At 40.7% G+C, this 22,994-nt stretch overlaps 2 protein-coding genes across 5 annotated transcripts in view; one reads left to right on the top strand and one right to left on the bottom strand.

Annotated features, from left to right (window-relative positions):
• The window catches only part of egfra (epidermal growth factor receptor a (erythroblastic leukemia viral (v-erb-b) oncogene homolog, avian)), a 38,376-nt gene extending 36,226 nt beyond the window's left edge, over positions 1 to 2,150 (bottom strand). Inside the window, exon 1 of the mRNA XM_034888008.1 lies at positions 1,871 to 2,150. Coding sequence (XP_034743899.1) covers positions 1,871 to 1,949 — 79 coding nt within the window. The 5' untranslated portion in view covers positions 1,950 to 2,150. The remainder of the gene's footprint in view (positions 1 to 1,870) is intronic.
• A 5,957-nt stretch (positions 2,151 to 8,107) lies between these two features.
• mmp16b (matrix metallopeptidase 16b (membrane-inserted)) lies at positions 8,108 to 22,316 on the top strand. Of its 4 annotated transcripts, XM_034887887.1 has the most exons (12): positions 8,109 to 8,601; positions 10,515 to 10,663; positions 10,884 to 10,898; positions 11,228 to 11,344; positions 12,445 to 12,749; positions 15,748 to 15,909; positions 16,357 to 16,422; positions 16,722 to 16,939; positions 17,041 to 17,179; positions 18,249 to 18,399; positions 20,473 to 20,588; positions 21,040 to 22,316. In XM_034887887.1, exons 1-12 carry the CDS (start codon positions 8,473 to 8,475, stop codon positions 21,399 to 21,401), a joined length of 1,929 nt encoding a protein of 642 aa, XP_034743778.1. In that variant the 5' UTR covers positions 8,109 to 8,472; the 3' UTR covers positions 21,402 to 22,316. The 4 variants fall into 4 exon arrangements, with proteins under 4 accessions (XP_034743779.1, XP_034743778.1, XP_034743782.1 ...); XM_034887888.1 differs by lacking the exon at positions 10,884 to 10,898 and having other exon boundaries at positions 8,108 to 8,601; positions 21,040 to 21,401; XM_034887889.1 differs by lacking the exon at positions 16,357 to 16,422 and having other exon boundaries at positions 8,110 to 8,601; positions 21,040 to 21,401.
• The last annotated feature ends 678 nt before the right edge of the window (positions 22,317 to 22,994 follow it).

Below are 22,994 nucleotides of genomic sequence, written 5' to 3'. Positions count from 1 at the left end.
ATCAAGATGTAAAACGACCCAAATATCCAAGCATTTGTTTTTTTTGGCTGTTTCAGTTTGGAGAATGCAAATGGAGTTTGACGTCTTGTTCAAAGTAAGTTTTGACTAGTATGCTACTATACTGTGTGCTTGGAATAAATGTGAGCCACATAGAAACATCTGTCTTAGCCCCTGGCCAAAAAAACAAAACAACAACAGCTAAGACTGTCAGACCATATGGCAGAGCTCACATTTCCCTGGAAATGGAAATCAACTGTAATTAAACCAAATTGTACATACCGTAACTATCATTACATCTGCTCATTTGTAATCTTCTTGGGTCTTAATACAATTTTAAAATCCTTATTTACTGTGGGAGATTTGCTGCAGCATGAAATGTGTGCTGCTAGTTTGTTTAGAAGCCCAGAAATATTTAGGGACTCTGTCTTTTTCGCTCACAAACACTTCTGCTTGTTATGGTTCTCTGAAAACCGGCACTGGTTGTTACTTGTTGGAGCAAACGGGAAAGAAGCAACTTGCACGTGTGCAGCTGGCCCAGAACCCACTGTGTTTATCTGGAGGAACAACGGTGCAACGAGTGGACAATGATGAATCATGAGAGGAAGTTAAAGTAATTAGGGAGTAAAGTGATACTTCTGGTCACTTTCTCGCCTGACATCTGGCATTTATTATGAAGTCTGGTCACTCAAACTACATGTGGTGTATACTTTTATACTTTTTTTTTAATCTTATTAAAACATTTAATTAATTAAGCCACTGAGATGCAGTCTTTCCTGTGATTATTTTCCAGCCAAATCTATCTCAAATATTGCCTCTGCTCACAGTGAGGTGAGACTGACATGTCAGCTATTAAAAAATAAAAAATAAAGATACCGTAGCACTGAAGTAACAGTCAAAACAATGCCATGTCATTTAACAAAAATAAGATTTCTGTGACCTTTACTTCAAGGCCAAAAGAAAGCACTATTATAAGGAGAGCAAGACAAACCAGGAAATCTGTTTTTGCTACTATAGCACTTGTTTTCATACTTTCAACAGCCTCACTCCATACCACACTTTCCAGACTCTCTGCTTTATATCATTTGCAAGTAGAAAGAAGTGGCTGTCTCCACATTTGTATCTAATTTCCTTTAAGGACCAGACTTAAACTGGTCAAATTATGTAAGAGGATGCTCAAAATATATATTTAAAAAAATGAATACATGTAAACAGCTGAGTGGGCAACATAGGGAAATCTTAAATGAGGAAAACATGGCAAGGTTTTGTGTAGAATTTAGGCCTTGTTAGTGGGTACATCAAAGAGCTTTTAGTTTCAAGGTGACAGCATAGTTCTATTTTTGCCAAGAAATAGGCCAAACACTGTATATAGACAAAGATGCTCACTCTGCTCACAAAAAAGATCAAAGATATTTTAAATAAAAAGGGAGAAACAAATAAAATAAAGCAAAACGCCAGTGTATTGCACAATCCGCACCCCCTCCCCGCAGCATCTTCATCAATGTGGTGCAAATGTGCGTACTTTGGTCATCGCCACGCGTATTTGCGCAGTTTTCTACTTGGACAATTCCTTTTAACTTTTCCACAACACACACGCCACCGCATTCGTTATCAGTAACTATCCAGCGTTGACACTGGACGCTCAACTCTGTTAGAGCCTCACTGGGACTTTTACCAGGTCACAGGCTGAACAGCACAGCGAGACGGTGACAAACTTTTTCTCCCACGCTGGATCAAGTTTCTCTGCGGCTTCTTGAGCGGTCTGTGACTTTCTGTGAGATTTATGGAAATGTCGGAAAGGCAGAGAGGAAAGCGAGAGCCTGCTTAGCATTACAGCCCCGCCACGTACATTTTGTAATAGCTCCCCACATACCTTTCCTTTCCGCCAGAACACAGCAGCCCAGGCAGAGGAGAGAGGTGAGACTGATCCACTTCACCAAACGGGTTGCCATCGTGTTTTTGAAGCTCCCGGTGAGAAGGTGTCATTCCATGCGAAGAACACGCGACATTCCGCTTCATCAAAACTGAAAAATCTTTAGGTTGTTTTTTTCCCCTCGTTTAGTAAAAGACTTTTCCTTCTCTGGGAAACTCTAACTTTGACAGCTCCTCCTCCTCGCAGATATCTCCAGCAGTCCGAGCTCGTGCAGCGATGACAAACTACTGGCTGCTGTGACGTCAGCAAGAGGGAGGATGCGCCTCTCAAACTGCTCAGGTAGCCTAGTTCGAGGCAGACTGATGCTTTTAGAAAGACAGTGTGTGCACTGTTGTGTAGTAACACTTATTTCTGGAAATGGTCTGCAGAATGGAAAAGTACACATACCAAAAACAACAACAAAAACAAAGGTAGGCCTGTAGTTATTTAATGTGCTGTCATTCCCAAACTACGAGCCTACTCTCTATGATGCAGTGATTAAAAGCTGGATAAACATCCTACAGTGTAAACACTGGGCTTTTACCTTGAAATCATTCAACTTAGATACAGTAAGTTGGATGGCGGATGGGATGGGGAGACCCTCCCACCCTATAATTACCTCAAACATATATTTGGCATTTCTGTTTTGCAATGTCTTGGTATTCAGCATATGCTGAGATGGATATTATGCAAAAAAGCTTCATGAGACAGGATTTATAAGTCTAGCTCCGGTACACCACGCTAGTCCAAGTTGGGAGTTTAACACTTGCCATGAACACAAAAACATGAATATTAGCTTGTTTGCGGTTAGAAAGGTATTCTAAACGTGTTTTACTGGGTTTCCTTCTCTTCCTGCTTTTAATGCTCTTATAGTTTAGAATGAGTGTGTGGCAGTTGTCCTTGGCATAATGATCTAGTGATATTTCTATAGGGACTTAGGCTTTTTGACTTTGCCCCTGTTAGTAAGAAAAAGAAAACAAAATAATGAGGTTTAACTAAGTTTAACTAATAACATTAACGATGGCTCAGTTCCATTAAGTGTCCCGTAAGTCATTACGCCAGTAAGTGAGCATGTGCAGTATCAGGACCTTTGAACAGGAAATCTGAGTGGAATCATTTTAATATTATTAATTACAACTGTGCTTCTTCTGCAATGTCAGGAGGAAATAGTTGTTGTGTAAAAAAGCCTATTTGATGTAATTTAGACAATGATGCTCTGTGAGGACTGGTCAAGTTTACATACTGCAATGTCTGAAACAGCACAAAAAGCTGAGATCACCACAAAAGATCTGAGATGAACCTCTGCAAATGACAGGGATGTTTAGCAAAATCAAAAACTATAGCCAGAGGTACAGGGTCAATTTTACAGACAAATGACTACTTTTCTTTTATTTTTACACACACACACACAAACACACACACACACACACACACACACACAGACACACACACACACCCACACACACACACACATACATACATACATCCACACACACAAAAAATATAATGTAAGTGTCCCTTAGGTGAACACCTAAATTAAAGAAAGTATAATAATGAGTCATATGGAACGCTTCATTTAATTTGGCCTATAACAGCTAAGCTCAACAGTATGTTCTGGCATCTTAAAATCACCCTTTTACCCTTCATTTCTTAGTTGTTTTGGAGTTTAGTTCATAAGTAAATTTTACTGGGGTGCACAAAAACAACAACAAATGTAGAGCCAGAGTTAGCTATAGCTCATTTGCATCTGCGGTCCCTGTGCAGAGTATCAGAGTCATGCAGAGGTTTAATGGACAAATGTCTAGACCATTGACAGAGTGTCCGTCTGATTGGACTCGAGTCTAATTGGATGTCAAGATGCTTGAATGTGTTTGTTGTTGTATACCAATCAGACTCTATGGGGACTGGAGTGATAGAAATCATTTCTCACACTGGTGTTTATTTCATTACCACAGCCTAATGGCTCAGCAAATCGTCTTTGGTTGTACTGTTGGAGGAAGATGTTATTGTGTTGGCTGAAATTATGGCCATTTTCCTCGAGGAGAAATTACTTAATGTTAGGCTAACGTTTCACAGGAGATGGCACAGCAAGCTATTGTGCTGTGGATTTGATGCGACTGCCAGTTTGACTGTTTTCAGTACTGTTGATAGGAAATCCATGGCCTGTGTCATTTTGGTAAGTCAGGGGGAAAGTGGCAACTGAAGGAGTTCCATTGAGTGAAAACGTTTTTCCCTTCACAAGGTTAGTAAGTCTCATAAAGAAGAACAAGAGAGGTCAAATATTGCAGTTTTACTTTTAGTGAAAATCAAATTTCTGCTTCACTTTAGGGTCATATAATTGAATGTACTCAGGGGTGGGTTTTAAATGTATTGGAACCAAGGTTTGCCACACTCTGAGCCACAATGGAGGCTCATAACAAGAAAAGGAAACGTCAAGAAATCACCTTGGCTTCTCACCAGCGGACAACTTTTACACTGCTGGTCAATGTCTCAATTATGAAATGTTCCACAGTAAGAAAGAAAGACGCCCTAGTTGTAAGTGTATCACATCACCATCCATCACAGTCCTGGGGCTCTGTGCGTTTTGCACAGGCAGAGCCTCGCACCACAGCTCTCTGTCAGCCAAGCAGAAACCATAAACAGAGAATAATGGCCAGACCACTGGGGATTCAAAAGAGAGACTAAGAAAAAAAAAAAAAAAGTAGTGAGAAGAAGAAAGAGTGAGAGGAGAGATGACAGCTACTGGCTGGCAAAGTATGGTTAGTACATGTCCCACCTTGCAATATTTTCCATCTCTTATGTTCAGTACCTAAGGGACATTTTGGATTAGCAGTGTGTGCTAAATAATGCAGCTCATGTTTGAGTTCTTTCATGTATAGTAAAAGTCAAACAGATAATGTTTACACAAGCGGTCTTGTGGTTCAAGGAGGCAGAACGGTTATGTGACTGTGTTGCGAGGGGAGACGACCCGTTGTCCTGAAGGTCTGTAGTCTGATCTGCATGACAGGACCAGGACGAACCAGCAACATCTCAGTACATTTCTGAAGAAGAAAAACATGCACGGTAAAGTACCACCCCCCACTAACAACATGACCATTTGTGAGTGTCTTGTACACACTGTAGTAGAGATGAGCTGCAGTAGCAAGAGACATATGTGATCATATAGGGTTCAGGGTCACCCAAAGGCAATTACATTGCAATATTTTTGTACTATGGCCACTTAACTTTACTTAAAAATATCTTTTATATAATGTCACTCTGCACTTTACACTCATTCAGTACTTTTTGCATTTTGTCTGTTGTTTGTTTGTTTGTTTGTTTGCTTGTCTGTTGGTTTGTTGTTGTTCTTTATGTAGAACATTTTTGCTGTAACAAGGGAATTTCCCCATTGTGGTAAAACTAAAGTATTATCTTATGATAAAACAAAAAATTATAAGCAAAAAAACAAAAACAAAAACACATAAACAACATTGGACATTTAATCCAATATGATACTTTCTGATTTTTCTTCAGTTGAATCTGCTGTCTTGCATCTGACTCAACTCAACACTATTTAGAAAGGCTCTCTCATTGAAATAAAATGTATTTTACCATTTCATTTCTATGGGCTCCCTACACACACACAGTTGTTTAAAATTGTTCTACAGGCCAGACAGGACCAAAGAAAGGAAGAGAAGAAGAGGAAACCATCAGAATATAACAGCCATTTTGTATTAAACTATAGTAATCCTAACAACTTCATGGCTCATAAAACCTTTTGTGACTTATATATCAGTATAGTTATTTTTAATGCAATTTATTTAAGAAGTACTTAGCAAAAGTATGCTATTAAATTATTGCCCAAAGAACAGATAATACAAAATATCTAGAGCCTGGAACAATGTTTACGCAAATCCACAAAACTTTAGGTTACGTATATTGAGTGACATTGCTTCCAAAAGTAATCAAATTAAATGATTAATTTTAGATGTCCTTTTGTGAATCCCTGCACTATTTTAGGCACTTGTCATGGCTGCCATATCTCTGACATGTGAGAGAAGACATGGATTAGATGTGCTTGAATCCACAAAAGCTTTAATAATAGCTTTCTAAATCCTGTTTTCAGCGGTATGGATGAAGAGCCTCAGGCAATCAGAACAAACTGTCTAGTACCAATTAATTAGCTTTAATTAAGAAGCCAGTGAGATTACCCTGTAGCTCACCATCTGCCCCCGTAAAGAGAATGATCCTACAGCTAAACTTAAATAGTATAGGCAAATATGTGACTGGATAAAATAAGCGTTGTTTTGTGATAGAGAGTACACACATGCACACACGCACACACACACACACAATGTTTTTTCTTCCTATGAAGAACGATAAAATATGTGCATATCTTATTGCGCTGTGTTTTACCGTTTCCTGGAGAGGCCCCTGGTCTTTGGCTATAAGCCATCTCCACTTGCCAGAGCATGTGGTCTCCATGGCAGCCCATTGGGTTACACAGTAAACACCTCAAAGTAAATGAATGAACCTGCTTTAATCCAATAGGAATCCCTTTCTCAACTTCTCAACCAGTCACATCCTGTTTCATAACATGGAACACCTTGTTCGCAGTTATGAGTAATGTGAATGATTTCTTAATGGTTTTGTCTGTTCAGGTTTCAAACATTAATGATAATATTGAAATAATAATAATGATAATACTAGTGATACAGTCCATTTATACCTCAGCAAGACAATATAGTATTTTTCATTCCAGTCTATTCTATTTGTCAATTAATGTTATATTATACATGTGTATTTAAATACAGGGTTGCATACCCATTAAGGCATTTGCTAGGGTGACAAATATAGTTTTGAAAAAATGTTGAAGATAACATTTCTAAGTGTAAAGGACTTTTTATAGTTACTGTCAATTATTTTTAGAGATCAAATATTTATGACAGATAAAAGAGCTATTCTCAGGTTTCACTGAACCTGTCTTTATTCATTCTGGTGCTCTGGCAACCTATTTGGTCCCTGTTTGGGCATCAGACTCAGACACAAAATGTGCTTTTTTATGATATTCTTGGGCAGGATGGTTTGGTGCTGACTGTGGTGCAGTTGGGGTGAGGGTCTGCATTCCCACACCTAGTGCCATGGTCTTCTGGCAAAGAGTGGCCCTGTCCTTCAGATCCAATCAAATCAGTGGTGAGAAAGTGTCCCTAACTACAGGAATCTCTGAGTCATTCACACGTGTGAATAAAAAGGATCGAACAGACAGACAGGCTGCAGCAGTGCAGAAAGCTGCCACGCCACAATGTGTCAGCTTGGCAGATGATCTTCATTCCAACTCTCTCTTGTCCAAGTGATTGATATAAAGACATCTTGGATGTAATCAACTAGCATGCAGATTTTTTTGCAATTAGCCACACTTTAGCCAGGGCAACATCAGATTCAGAATCAGGAGTCACTGCTCATGAAAAAGACGAAGATGGCTCCTCTTTGAAGGAATGTATTGCTGTAATATTTTGTATTTAATGAGCTCCTTCTTCATTGCTTTCCATATGCTCTGTCACATCAAATTAATTTCAAATCAATTTCTCTGTTCATTTGTTCATGTGAGGTGGATTCAGGTTTTGTCCTGTCCCCTCTAAGGTTTGCAAGGAAACAGCTAACGGCCATGTTCCTCAATGAAACACCGCCATCGTGTGGCTCCTGGGCTTGAGGCAGATTGTTGAAGCATGGGCTATAAAGAGCTGCACAGCAGAAGCTATAACTGTCTTGGGAAGCTGTCAGGTCGTTTGTTCTGGGTATCAAGGGCAGAGATCAACATAGGGGTAATTTGTGGGACAGATACTACTTTAAGATACGTGGAGCATTATTAAACTAAAGGTCAGCTTTTGTCCTGATGTCTAAATGTGCACAAGCTGCTGTAAAAGATCACATGATTGATTAATGCATCACGTATTGGCAAGGTGCAGATTGCATATATTTGTTTTATTATGGGGTCACTACGCAGTTGTGTCAGTGCACATAAAGCCATATGATGCATTATGGCTTAAAGGCATTATAAGCAGAGGAATGTAAGCTAAATCATTCCATAATCCGGATCCATAGGCTTTTGTATTTAAGACACAACCATCTTACTGCACGTGTGACTTAAAGTGCACAGAGCCGTGGTCTTTGCAATGTAAAAGTCAAGAATGGCAATTCATCTCTCCTGCACTCTGTAGGGCAGCTCTCACGATGCTGCCAAGCAGCGCTGCGCTGTGTGAGAAATCAAAGCGCAGGCGTCGAGTCGGGAGGTAGCATATCTTATGCGCAGACTGGGTACTGTACATGGCCATTGATGCTGCTGGATAGATGTAGCCCCTGATGTAAATAAGAATGGCGAGGGCAGCGGGTCTAACATGCCGCGTTATCTCTGCTTGACATCGGAACATTGCATGCCACCATCGGGATTTTATAAAAACGCGGGGGCCTTTTCTCGTTTTCATCGGAATCTGCCTTGACAGCTCGCCTGATGATTTTAATTTGACACAAGAGCCATAGCAGACGGGCGGCTTCTTCTAATAAACACTCGGGAAAAACAGGTCATTATGACCTTAGTATCCCCCAGTAAAAGAAAACCATCGGATTGTTTTTACGCGGCAGCATTCTGCTTGCATCTTTTGCTTTGGATTTCGTGTGCTGTGTCCGGAGAGGAGGATCATCAGTTCAGCGTTGAGGTAAGATAAATGGCCTTCCCTCCCTTGTTATCATAAATGACCGCGCGCTCTCCTCCACATCATCTGCCTCAGCGTGAAAAACACTTACATAGCCTATATGTATAGCCTATATGTATCGACTCCCCACGCTATCCGTGGGCACAATAACCATAAAGCATTACATGGATTTATTGTAAGCCTATCAGCATAGCTCACGCTCTGAACGATAAAAATATCACGCATTCCTCATTTGCAGAGTGCAATGAAACAGAAGGATGCTCATTTTATTACACTGCGGTCCATGAGCTGAGCTGATCCACCCCACTGATCCTTAAAGTGCAACCTATAAGAGTGGTCTATTTTAACTCAGATGTCCTACAGCATAATGCTTTCTTTGCGGGATAGACTGTAGTTCTGTGACAGGCCAACATGAAGTCAGACACGCTTTGGCAGCATCATGTAGATTAAACATTGTCAGACACAAGCTGCATAATAGGATTTGCTTTTTTTGTACCTTATTAATTGATGTCATTTTCATCCTCACCTCAGGCTCCCCTCCCACTACTCTGAAGAAATTAAATGCTGAGGCTGACAGTCACATAAACACATCATTATATTTATGGCTCACTGAAATCTGCCCGATATCTCTCTGAGATCTGTGCCTTTGAACAAACAAACAACACACACAGGAAACACGCCCACAAGAGAAAGGGGGGGGGGGAATAAACAAGGTGAGCTCAGCAGAAAGATGGATAGAGGCAGAAGGGGGAGGGATGGACAGGAGAGACAGCTAGTCAGATTAGCTAGCAGGAGCCTACATCTCATAGGCTGTGTGTAGTGATGGAGAGGCACCTGGTTAGCGTGTGGACAGCTGTGGATAGCGTGGCATGGTGGCCTCTCAGATTCAGGATTGAATACGGCAGTGACCCTTGGATGATGCTCAGCCTCACCTCTTTCCTCTGTGTCAAGTCACACTCTCGCTTCGTAGGGCAAGAGGAGGTCGGGCCACAGTCCTGCACAAGCTGACCGGCAGCCGCAAGACACAAAAACTGTCACTAGGAGGGATTCAAAGGCAAACAGTTGCACTGATGTCCAGGGAGCCCGTGATCAAATACACACAGACACATGTAAACCTAAACCACTGCTGGACAGACAGTTTCTGCAAACAGTAGACTATTTACTTGCAAATTCTGTGAAGCATTTCATTAAAACCTTCTGTGACGTTAATTATAGATATAACCACAGCAGTTCATTCTCAGTTTTATCACTTGCAATCATAATAATCATAAATCATCAAAAAAAAGTGTTGTAGTTGGTTAGTAACCTCCCAGCCTTTTGTGAGATGCAGAATGAATAACCTGCATTTATATTTTCTTGATGTTTATTATGGGATTGGCCCCTTACTGGGAACACTGGGTAGGGTAACTAAACAAATATCATTTAAACAGCTACTGTGCCCTTGAACAAGGTACCCCAACCACTGCGGTGAAGGAACTTCTATGGTCTGTTTTTTTTAACTACACAGCCTCCCAGCATTAAGTGAAATGTAAATGCTAAAAAAGAGAATATATTGTAACAGTTATATTGTGAGACCTGATCTAATCAAACACAAAATGAAGGAAATTCTAGTTCATACCTGAAACAAATGTTTTTTTCTTCTTTTACAGCCTTTCACTTTTGACAGTTCAGGTTGATAAATGTGCATTGTAGTAGACAATTAACTCATTTATTATCCAAACAAACTTACAAAATGCAAATGTGAAATGCCCTGGATGTGATTTCAGCTCAGGAACTTTTTTTCCCATGTCATCTCTTACTGGCTTTCCTCCTGTTTCCTCTCTAGTGTGAGGTTTTCTAATAAAGGCAAAGAGTCTAAAGAAAGTGATAGCCATGATATGAAGGCACACATTTTTTCTCCTTCGTCCCCCTCGCAGAGATGGCTACAGAGGTATGGCTACCTTCCCCGCACAGAACCGGGAATGTCTGTCCTGCGCTCGGCTCAAACCATGCACTCAGCCATCGCTGCCATGCAGCGTGTCTACGGTCTCAATGTCACAGGGACACTGGATGAGAAAACCAAGGAGTGAGTATACACACTTGTACAACTCAAGCTGGGATGCACATGTACTTTCACCTAGCTCCGCTCATTCATTAAAAAATGCAGACAGAACAACTATCAATATTGCAATGACTTAGTGAAGGACAGAAATAGAGATGTTCATTTCACCCCCCATCACCTCATCTGAAACCACCCCAGAGGAAGGTTTTAACACTTTTCCTTCTTCTCATTTTGCATGATGCAGTGATATCACGCTGAGGTGAGAATTAATGTGTTGCCTATATGTAGTACAGTATGTGTGTTCTTTTCTCTTGATAATCCGATGTGGTATGAATGAGAAAACTTGAAACTCTTGATTTTCTCTCAGCCATCATTGAGAATTATTGACTGTAGTTTGGAGTAGATTTAGTGGTGTTTTGCACAACACGTCCTTACTTTGCTGCTGTGACTCTGTCAGTAAGAGAACTACAGAGTCCACTTCAGTGCTTTATGTTGTCTTGTGATGGTGTTTGCCTCTCAACTTTTCTTTAGCAAACTTTAGTCACCTTCTCTTCTCATCTCATCTCTTCTCTTCTCTTTTTTACCAAGTTGGATGCAAAAGCCTCGCTGTGGAGTTCCCGACAAATTTAAAAGTGCTGCGAGGTCACGGAAGCGGAGATACGCGCTGACAGGACAGAAGTGGCAGCGTACACACATCACCTACAGGTAAGAGATAGTGGAGGCAGTTGTCATAGTGACCATTGAGCTTAAAGTAACAGCGCTTATAGTAGGTTTCAGATGTGCCAGTGTTAATTTTCTCCGTTCTGTTCTGTCTCTCATCGCGTCCCTTTTTAACCACCTGGGATCACATGCTCTTTGTTGTCATAGAGACCGTGCAAATACGTCACATCTCTGGGGGCAAACGCACACACAAGTATCATCAACATCACACATTCAGATTCACACATGTCCCCAAATAGGCTGTGAGTATGTTTACTTTCCTGTTCATAAGTAGCTTGCTGACAAAATGAAAAAATGAGATGAGGCAGTTTCTTTTAATCCTTCTCCATGTATTCTGTTTATAAAAAAAACAACTATTTAAGCTGAGTGGCATGACTTTCCTCAACCTCATATAAAATAGTTTGAAATTCCTGAGTGTAAATTGTCCGTAATCTCAGCAGAAATATTCAAACTCTCATCTTATCTCGCCTGATTAAGCTCCAGCTTTTAATAGGTTCTGTGGAGAACTGATAAACGGGTCTCTGGCACAACTGCAAATTGACAGGTTACAGCAGTAATAGACGATAACGCTGTCAATTTATTCAAATCCTTCCTTCCTCCATGAATTTGAATTGATGAGCCACCTCTCCTAATGGAATGTCAATCAGTGCTGAGCCAGTGCTGCTGCTGACTGCACTTTATTCACGAAAATGAGTGGTGAGAGAGGGAGAAGATTTCCCATGCCTCTTTGCCTGCCGGGGACTGATAACGACTGCTGTGTTAAAAGTTCAGTAAAAGCTGCCAGTCTTGAAATAGTTGTGTCAAGTGCAACTTTTTTTTTTAGTGTCTTCTTAATTTGAAAAGTAAAGTACAGTGACTCAAAATGAACAGGATGACGAGGCACAGGATTGAGGCAGTTTATATTTTTTTTCACCCGAATGTTTTGTTCCCTGTAATTTAAGATGATGTCTGATTGGTGCACCATGTACATCCATGTCTACTATGAACACAGTATGTAAACTAGAGCCTGCAGAGCATTTTTCCAGCCTCATAGCCTCTACCTCTTTGCAGCCTTTACAATCGATTTGCTTTGTGTCTTCCCTCAGCATAAAAAATGTCACACCAAAGGTGGGCGCCCGGGAGACTCACGATGCCATCCGGCGGGCGTTTGATGTGTGGCAGGGTGTGACTCCGCTACGCTTTGAGGCCGTTCCATACAGCGCACTGGAGACTGGCAGGCGTGACGTGGACATCACCATCATCTTCGCTTCGGGTTTTCATGGTGACAGCTCACCCTTCGACGGGGAGGGGGGATTCCTCGCCCACGCCTATTTCCCGGGCCCAGGCATAGGAGGGGACACACACTTTGATTCTGATGAGCCCTGGACCCTGGGGAACCCAAACCATGATGGTAAAGGGTTTTAAACCTAAATCTATAGACAGAGAAAGTGGTGGTAGTAAGTAGTAAGACATGGCTACAAATGAGTGAGGAAAGTGGAAGTAAGGAGAAACGACAGCAGGAGTGTGGAAAGTGTAAAGGGAGGGGTTACAGATAAGGGAAGAAAGTACAGAAAGAAGGTTGATAAATGCACAATGTTGGCTGTTAAGTAAACAAGTTAAGGTGTTGAGGAATGAGGAATGCATTGACAAAAAAAAGAAGTAATCGGGAGAGACAGATAAAGACTGATGGGAAGAAAAAACAGATGGCTAGGCACGAGGGCACTATAACAAAGTTGATATCATAGGGCAGTGTATGAGGGATGCTTAACCAAGAATGCAGAGATTTCTTTGATCGGGATGCGCTCTCTAAAGATGCATCACCCCATCTGTCAGGATTTTTTTTTTTTTGCATATGACAGGATAGAAAGCTATGCTATTTTAAGACATTGGTTGCTGGCCCATGATTATTGCTATTCTGTTTTTAGTGAATTTGATGCAGCTCAGTGGTGTGCCAGAGAGGTGACCGTAAGCAGAAAAGTGCCAGATACATACATAGCCTATATCTATCCACGACATTACAACATGTGATATGATTTGATGTAATGTAATCATGGTATGTGTTTATAAATTATAATTTGGTTTACTTTGGATTTTCTGATGTTAATTATGTTATATTATGCTAATCGTGGATATGTTAGGTTAAGTTATATTATGTTATGTTATGTTATGTTATGTTATGTTATTATGGGCTTATTATAGGCTACGTTAGGTTAAGTCATGAGTTGTGCCGTGTCATGTTGTTTCATCTTATGTATGTAATGTTATGCATTATGTTGTGCTGTGTTATGTCATATTATTTTGGATAATCTTATGGTAGATAAAGCTAGGTTTATATTATAAAGTAAGAGTGGCCCTCATATCATGCAATGTAGGCCAGCCTGCCTATGTGGATTCTGGCAGGGTGCAGCATCCCTGAGAGGGAGATATGATGCCTTACTTAGCCGTGCATCCACACACACTTTAATTAGCCTACCTACAAGGCCACCAAGCTGCTTTGCTTATACCCATGTGCCATACGCTTACATTCTATCCTCCTATTAGTGGAAGAGGATGGTAACAGCTCACATTGTGTTTGTTCTGGGAAACTACTTGCCACCCATCAGCTCCACTCCCTCTCTCTCTCTCTCTTTTGTTTTCATACTCCAGTGGTAATTGTCTCAGACTCTTAAGTCAAATTCATGTTCTCCCTTGCACAGTGTCTCATGGTTATCCATGTGGAGTGCTGAGGCTGGTTCTGAAAAGCTTCTGTCTCTGCTTATGTGTCTGGAAAGATGCTCGACCTTTAATGGGCTTTCACAGCAGTGTAATTGTAAATGTTGCATGTTGACATGTGTGCTAATGGTAGCTCCGACCTGTCTCCTGGGAGTCTTTATGGGACATTTTTGGTTTGGTGGAAGAGGCTGGATGTGTGAGATAAATGGGGGAGGGGGAGGTGTAACCTTTTAGCTGCTGGCTGAGGGTCAGTGGTTGGTCTGTGCAGTGCTGCTGGCAGGAGTGAATTTCATGTTTTAAAGGGCAACAATCTCCTGGGGACAGCTTCAGTCACAAGCTGTACATAAATGGTGTTCTTCTTTCTAAATCAGGTTGACACTATGAGCTGAATGCTGACCATAGACACTGACATGTTTCTTTTTTTATTTGTCTGTGTTTGTTTGAATGTGATACGAAATTGAACCAAAATGTGTCCTTGTTCATTGCCGACATGTGTACAGGTGCATTATATGAAGGTTTGTGTTTCCACGTGCAGCAACGTGACCGTGTGTCCCTCTGATCTCTGTGGGGCATATTTGCTTTTACGGAGCCAAACATTTTACCTTCAATAATCTTTACGTGCACTTCATTGCATCACATTAGCTCAATGGAAGTTTTCTGGCCCAGAGAGGTGCAGATAATGATTATTTTCATTGTTGATTAACCAACCGGTTATTTGTTAGCAATGTGTTTACTGGTTTGTCCATAAAATGTTAAAACTATTGCTCAGTTGTGTCCAACCAACAGTCCAAAACCTAAAGATTTACAATTTTCATTTTACAAGTATATAAATCGCAGAAAAGTAGCAAATTCTATGACCCTTAAACAAGCCAATATTTGTCAATCTCGGCTTGATTGTCATGGAGCTTCAAGAAATGTAGGACAGTAGACACACGAGTAAGCAAAGGGATTTATCATACTGAAATCCAACAAACAAAAGGTGTCCTGAAACAGCAGGCAAAATACAAAAATAGGAACAGGCAGTACAAAAATAGGAACACACCAACAGGGTAGACCTCACAGACACTCCAAACATAATAGAATGATCTGACACAGGACAAGGGGGACACAAAGACTACATACAAAGGGTAACAAGGTAACAAGAGGCAGGTGACTTAAGGGCTGGGAAACAGGTGGAAAACATCCGGCAATCGCAAGAGCAGGAAAACTAAAGGCAGGAAGTAAATCACAACAGGACTAGACAGACAATCAAGACTATCAAAATGAAACAGGAAACAGAACATACACAATCATAACATTGATAAATGTCTTAAAATAATGTCTTAAATAAAACTGGTGATCAAAACCACAGATGATTTATTTTCTGAATACTGAATAATAAAGTAGTCACTACATGGCAGTCTACATAATTTATTGACTATGGATTTACAGATACAATTGCTGGGCATCTATATAGCCACTTGTCTATGTAGATGCCCAGTAATTGTAAAAAATCGATTCTTATTTCTTAGCGATGTTTCTGTGTTTATCATGGCTGTCTCCTGTGTTAGTGGGTATATATATTTCTTCTTCTGTTTCATCATGGCACACATAAGAAACATTTTATTCTTTTCCACCTCTAATTTATTGTATGTAATGTACTGTGTGCCATATAAGATTGAGTGTTTTGTCGGTAACAACACCCTCTTCCGCTCCAGGTAACGACCTGTTCTTGGTTGCGGTGCATGAGCTGGGCCACGCCCTCGGTCTGGAACACTCCAACGACCCCACCGCTATCATGGCTCCTTTCTACCAGTACATGGACACAGAGAACTTCAAACTACCTCACGATGACCTGCAGGGCATCCAGAAAATCTATGGTAACTCTCTGTTTCATATGTTAGTATGATGTAGATGTTTAACAAAGACAAACAACTCATTTTCTGTAAATTCTAGCGGTCAGTAAGTAGTTAGAGCCTTTAAGAGCATTGCTACATATGCATTATATTGTTCCAACACTTTTTTAAAGCCATATTACAAACTAGAGACCATCTTGCAATGGGATCAAACCAGCCATGAAGCCAAATCTGGCCAGTGGCGTAAAGTGTAGGGACAGTGGCCCCTTCCCTAACTCTTACTCCCCGTTGATTGGATTACACCCATCATTGAACTCAGCCTTCTTTTTGAACCCAACTACACACATGTAAAGTTTTGTGACTTGCGTGGTTGGGATGGTTTCACGGTGACAAAATCTGTCCACAGACAGACATATCAACACAGAGGTACATTATTCAAATTCTGCTACTTTTTCTCTTTTTCTGTGGTAGTTCCCGCTTCAGTAGGTGTCTCCAGGACAACATTTTGCCATGATGACACACACACAGACTCACAAGGTGAAAACAAAAGCAGCGTCGCTGTCGCGGCTTGTAAATGTGATTGATACTGAAGCAATGATATAGTCAGTATTACAAATTCTGCTGCAACATTTAGTCACATTAGTTGATGTAAGCAGCATTTGTCCGCTGTTAAAGAGGACAGCCAACATGAATCAACTAACAAATAATCTGTGCCAACATTTAAGATGCAACGGTCAAAAAAACAGTAAACTTATGTAATACATTGGAGACAGTCTCAAAAATAGTTAAATCTTACAAATACAGAAAAACTGTACAGTCTTTTTGTGTCTTTTTAGGTCCACCAGATAGAGCACCGCAGCCAACTAGGCCCCCACCCACGGTGCCTCCTCCTCGCTTCCACCCTCCCTCAGACCCCCGTAAACATGACCGCAATGCCAGACCCCATCGCCCTCCACAGGGGGCCAAGCCCTTCAACCCCAACTCCATGCCCAACATCTGCGATGGAGGCTTCAACACCCTGGCCATCCTCCGGCAGGAGCTTTTTGTGTTCAAGGTAGAGCGGATCATTAGCCTGAGTGGGCATGACTGCTGGTTTTAAAGCTGTTTATGATGATGATGATGATGATGATCATTCTACCTTATCTTTTTCTAAAGGATCAGTGGTTTTGGAGGGTACGAGACAACTCAGTAGTCCCTGGCTACCCCATGCAGATTAACCACTTCTGGAAAGGCTTGCCTCCCAAAATTGATGCTGTGTATGAAAATAGCGAAGGGAAGTTTGTATTTTTCAAAGGTAATAAAAGCGTGACATTTTTTGGGGTTATATTATTTTACAGTTTTCAATTTATTAAAGGTACGCTGAGTTTTGGCCACTTGTAGTGCCATTGAACACCAGTTTTTGAATTGGTCCCCATTTTGTTAGCATTCTGCAAATACACTATGATACACATGAACATGTGAGCGTACGTGAGATGTGATACATATTTTTCTGACACCGGTATCATTTCTTTTTGCTGATTGACAAATGGAAGTGCTAACAAATGTGAAGAAGAAAAGGCTGCTAGCTAGCAATCATGGATGTAAACAACGCAGGATTTAATTTGTTGGTTTTTAAATCAGCTTTACAAATGTTTTCATTCCCAGATTTGGGAGTTGTGTTATATACTATAGACCACAATAATGTAATAACTGACCAATCACAAAAAATTGCATACCACCACTACAAGTACATGTTTATCTGTGAGCGCTTTTAACATACAGTTATCTTTTATCCCATAGCAACTGAGACTTTGTGGTTGTTGTGCGTTCTGTAAGGAAACAGCAACACAACGGGTGCAGATCCTGTACAGCCATCCGTCCATCAGGCAGATTAACATGACATCTGTCACCCAGTGGGATCAGAGTGCTTCATGCTTTATTTAGTCACTCAGGGGGACTTAACTGCATGTGTGAGAGTGTGTGAGCTTGTGAGTGTGTTTGTGTGTGTGTGTGTGTGTTTCTGTCTAGCTACTTCCTGCAAGCACACTTCCACAGCAGCTCCCCTCACTCTGCCTGAGGCCTTTATGATCAAACTGAATTAAATGCAACAATATGTACAATAAAACTGAAAACAACAAGCCTCAGCGGCGTTGTTTCATCTTGCTGTTTATTGTATTATAGACAACATTGCATAGATTTTCTTTTTTGTAAACGTGGTGGTACATCTGACCTTAGAAATCATGTGAAAAAAAATACTGGAAGAAAAAAACAGACACAGAAGGTTTGAATGAGCTGACAGTCGGCGGTGTTTGATCTAGTGCAATTTTTAAGGTAATCTTTATGATAATGTTCCAGAGCCTCCTAACTTGGTGTGTGTATTTTAGGAAACCGTTTCTGGGTCTTCAAGGACACAACTCTCCAGCCTTCGTACCCTCAGGACATCTCGCTGTTTGGGAGCGGCATGCCCACTCAGAGTATCGAGACAGCTGTCTGGTGGGAGGATGTCGCAAAAACCTACTTCTTCAAAGGAGACAGGTCTGTGTACTAGCACTGTTATGAAGTTATGTAGTTTGTCAGAACTGGATTCTCTCAGAGCAAACAAAGTACTATGAGGATGATTTGTTTATGCTGATGAATTGACTCTGTGTTACCAAATGGTGTATGCACGTATAATACAGTGCTTTGAGTAGTAGATTCGACAGTAAACATTATAAAGGTGAGTTTTTGTCAGCTCCTTTCCTTCTGTTCCTCTTTATCAATGCACTGTGTCTCTATTTGGAACATGTAATGATGATATTTAATAATTGTGCAGGTGTGTTGATCAATGCCTCTTTAATTTTGACATAGATTAGCTGGCATCCTTGATGCTCTAAGGGTGGGGTGTCAAACTCAGTTTACTAAGGGCCACACTGGAAAAAAAAGAATCACATCAAGGGCAAGACATGTACATTTTATTGACATGCTTTATTTAATTGAAAAAAAGTCAAACATCTTTTACTGTATTAGTATATTATAGTCTTCTCACTTACAGCTTGGTCGACATAATCCCCCCAAAAATGTAACTTGGCCATCAAAGAAAAACAGTGGGAAAAAACTTCAAAAAATGCAACAAAAACGTCTGAAAAACTGGCAAAAATGCTGAAAAAAGCGCCAAGAGCGCTGCCAAAAGTGACAAAAACTTCCAATAAAACAACAAAAACTAGTTGGTCCGAGGGGCCGGATTTGGCCCGCAGGCCTTGAGTTTGACACATGTGCTCTAAGCTGTCATATGTGGCTTGGTAACAGATTGCCTATTTAACATCTGAAAAATGCAGCTTATTGGCATTCAATCCATTATGACCCAATACTAGAGCAACGTTTGTGTTTGTGATCATATTACTTCAGAGGTTTTTTTCCGTAAAGTATTTTTATTTTTTGCCTACTATTGGTTCATTCACGGGTGAAGTTACCTGCAGTTGGCAGTGGAGTAAAATCTTTCCAAAGCAACCAAATTAGAGGATGTGTTATTTATCTGTGTACTTTGCAAGTGTCTTCAAGATTGAGAGCATACCAGTATGACTCACACAGTTGTTCATCTGTCATGATCAATCATATCTGAAGAGGTCAGAGGGCCCTGTGGTGAAAGCTGACAAAATGCTTTGTCATGATAATGTCATCCCTCAACCTGCTGCTGCACATCATGACGAACAGGACATTCTGCCCATTGGCTCAAACATGATTTCATCTCGCTCTCTCTCTCTCGCTCTATCTCTCTATCTGTCTCTCAGTGATAGGGTGGTGTTTGTTCTAATTCAAAGAAACGACACTGTGTGGCAAGATTTATGTGTCTGAGTGCTAGTGTATGAGAAGCAGATCAATCACAACAACCGCCTGAAACAGATTTGCCAGGCAGATAAACAAAGTACGGAAGATTGATTGGCCGGTTTCTCTGGTTGTTTGAATCAAGTCAGTTGTAGATCTTTAAATGGTCGGATTGAGTCTTTCTTTTTTTAAAGTCCGGCGCCAAGTTACAGGCAGCAAACTGTAAACACAGTGTGCAGTAGTCCAGTGCTGGACAACATTCACAATGTATTCTTCCTGGTCTTAAAATCAGTATTATAGTTAGGAAATAACATAACATTAACTAAGTAAGCTTTTGTTGCAGAGAATGAAGTTAATATATTGCATTGTCATTATTTAAGACAACAATATTTCATATTTGCTTGAGATTTTGTGTGACAGCATTTTTAGGGGAATGTGCTACTTATACCTAAACAAATACCGGTACGAGACACTTTTTGTGTGTTTCCCATTTACAGAGACTATGTGTATGAACACCAGGGTGATTTGGATGAGGGTGATGGTTGACAGGAATAGAATAAGGAAGTCAGTGACCCTTGTGTACTCTAGAAGACTGACAAATGGGTTTTAGTGTTAATGGATTTGGTGATTGAGTCCAGTTGTTGGATTAATTCAACAGTTGATTAAATCAACTCTCATCACTCTGTGCTGATGATCTGTGTTTGTGTGTGTGGATTTGATCCAGATCAGCACACTGTTGCTGCAGGGTCAGGTGTCTGACAGGATACATGTCACTGACTGACTATGTTTATGTCTGTCCTGTTGTAGGTACTGGAGGTACAATGAGGACATGAGAACCATGGACCCAGGTTATCCCAAACCCATCAACATCTGGAAGGGCATCCCTGACTCTCCACAGGGGGCTTTTGTGGATAAGGCCAACGGTATGGCAGCTTTATGGACCACGTAACTAGTCAGTGAGCACCAACCTACCCCTAAGTAGTTTTTCACTGAGACAATGTGAAATTTATAAAAAATTAAAAAAAAAAGATCAAGAATAACACCTTAAATTACATAAAAAAGAGAGATCTGGTGTGTCTGGTGTTAAATCTCTGTTTAAAACACATAAAATCAGAGAATGTTAATTGAGTGATAAGAAATAAAAATAAATAATTCAATGCATACACTGATGTTGCAATACACCATACTAGAGCTGCAACAAATAGAATAGAAAGAGAATACATTGTAAAATATTTTTATAATCAATTTTGTTAACCCTTAGAGTCATTTCTCAAGACAAATGCACGATAAAGTCATCTATGGCACACATGCTCTATGCAAATTTAATCTATATATTTGAACGTATTTGTTGTGTCCCACAATACCTCCCTCCAGGCTTTACCTACTTCTACAAGGGAAAGGAGTACTGGAAGTTCAACAACCAGCTGCTTCGTGTGGAGCCTAGCTACCCAAGGTCCATCCTGAGGGATTTCATGGGCTGTGATGGTCTGCCTGCTGACCCCGACTGGGACTGGAACCCCCCGGTGGCGGAGGAACGCCACTACGACAATGGTGACGTGGACGTTGTCATAAAACTGGACAGCGCGGGGGGCACGGAAAAAGCAGTGGCCATCGCTATCCCCTGTGTCTTGGCGCTTTGCATGATGGTCCTCCTCTACACCGTTTTCCAGTTCAGGAGGAAGAGCACACAGCGCCACATACTGTACTGCAAGCGCTCCATGCAGGAGTGGGTCTGAAGGACTGTTATCGCACTGTACAGAAGGGGGTGTGAAGATAGAGGTATAGTTATTACTTGAAGCCCTAAGTACAGTAATTGGAAGCACTGTAAAGGGTACAGTACATAAGGATTGCCATGTTGGCAGATTTTAAAACTGCTTGAACTCAACTAACAAGCTGCAAAGAAGCAAAATGATCAGCAGAACGCAACTAAATTAGTGAGGGAGCCACATCTCCTGTGTCCAACTAATATGTCTCTTTCTGCTTTGACTTTTTTCTGTATCTTGGAATGAACTCAATTAAGTGAGACACAGTTAAGCTACTGTAAGTGGGACCTTTGTTTATCCTCGTCTCTGCACGCCGCTTAAAAAGCCCCTAGCACTAACTTCAGTGGACAAATTTAGACATAGGCTTCTACTTTACTTTCATTTCTTAATTACATTGCTCTGAGCTGTGCTTTTTTCATTAAGGGTCCCTGTAAAAGATTATTCATTGTGTGGAGGACTCATACACAAACCAAATATGACCTTTTCTCCCAAAGAGGATTACTGCTTGATGTTGTTTTTCCTCCATGGATCGAACATTGCGGCATCATACTCAGTTTTTCTTTTTTGCCATTGGTATTCACATCCACTCGTTTGCTCTGTAATCTGTGGGGATAGAAAGTAGCTGGAAGCAAGAGCTAGGAACTCAAGACACTTGTGGCAGTGTATCTCCAAAACAGGGGCCAAAAACCCCTGCAATATTTATGAGACTGCCTTAATCACAGTTTGCTTAAACTCCCTTCTCTTTCTCTCTGTTTCTCTGGTGTGGAAGTTGAGAACTTAGTGACAGTAGGAATACAAACAGTGTATAATAAAGGCATTTATTACTTTCCAAAATGTTACTTCAAAACCAGTAGTTAAAGGGTCAGTATGTAACTTGTATTAAAAAAATATTTTGCTCAAACTGCCACTATTCCTGACAGCAGTACATGAGACAGATAATCTGTGAAAAAATAATTTTCTTCTGCCTCACTTTAGTCCAATCAGAGCCAAGGAGTTTCTCACACACAATTACTGGTTAGAATCGTTGGCCTGTAGGCCGTGCTTGGATTTTGGATCGACGGTTTTCAACATTGAGGTCAGGTCACAAATCTTCTCATTCTACAGCTAAACGGTACACTAGTTTCTGAAAACATTTGAGGTGAAAAAAGACAATGCTGTATGCTGTAACAGCATCTTGATTCCTATTTGACCAGCACTATCTAGTTTGGTAGTAAATTGGAAGTTCCTAGACAGTCATTGACACTATGTTAGAGTCTCTTTGGCTGTGATTGGTTGTTTTCCCTCGGGGGCAGTGGAGTCTTGCAAATCTCATTAGGAGCTACTCATATACTACTGTCACAGTTTGTGCAAATATGACAAAAAGTTATATTTAAGAAAGTTACCTACTGAATCTTAAGGACAGTTGCTCTTGGAAATGTGCTAAGCAGTGCTAAATACTTGATGGCAAGCAGGCTATCAGCTTTAATGTACTGTTTCACCGGAGCATATGAGAGAGAAAGGGAAGGTTAGTTGTTGTGTGTGTGTGTGTGTGTGTGTGTGTGTGTGTGTGTGTGTGTGTGTGTGTGT

Source organism: Etheostoma cragini, chromosome 12 (assembly GCF_013103735.1).
Source record: "Etheostoma cragini isolate CJK2018 chromosome 12, CSU_Ecrag_1.0, whole genome shotgun sequence".
In the NCBI taxonomy this organism is placed as follows: Eukaryota; Metazoa; Chordata; class Actinopteri; order Perciformes; family Percidae; genus Etheostoma; species Etheostoma cragini.
This window is presented reverse-complemented; position numbering and strand designations above follow the sequence as displayed.

Coding starts and splice junctions, on each gene's coding strand:
- mmp16b (XM_034887887.1), top strand. CDS start 8,473: ATGACCTTAGTATCCCCCAGTAAAAGAAAACCATCGGATTGTTTTTAC. Junction 12,750..15,747: donor GGGGAACCCAAACCATGATG/GTAAAGGGTTTT, acceptor CTTCCGCTCCAG/GTAACGACCTGTTCTTGGTT. Junction 15,910..16,356: donor GGGCATCCAGAAAATCTATG/GTAACTCTCTGT, acceptor TTTCTGTGGTAG/TTCCCGCTTCAGTAGGTGTC.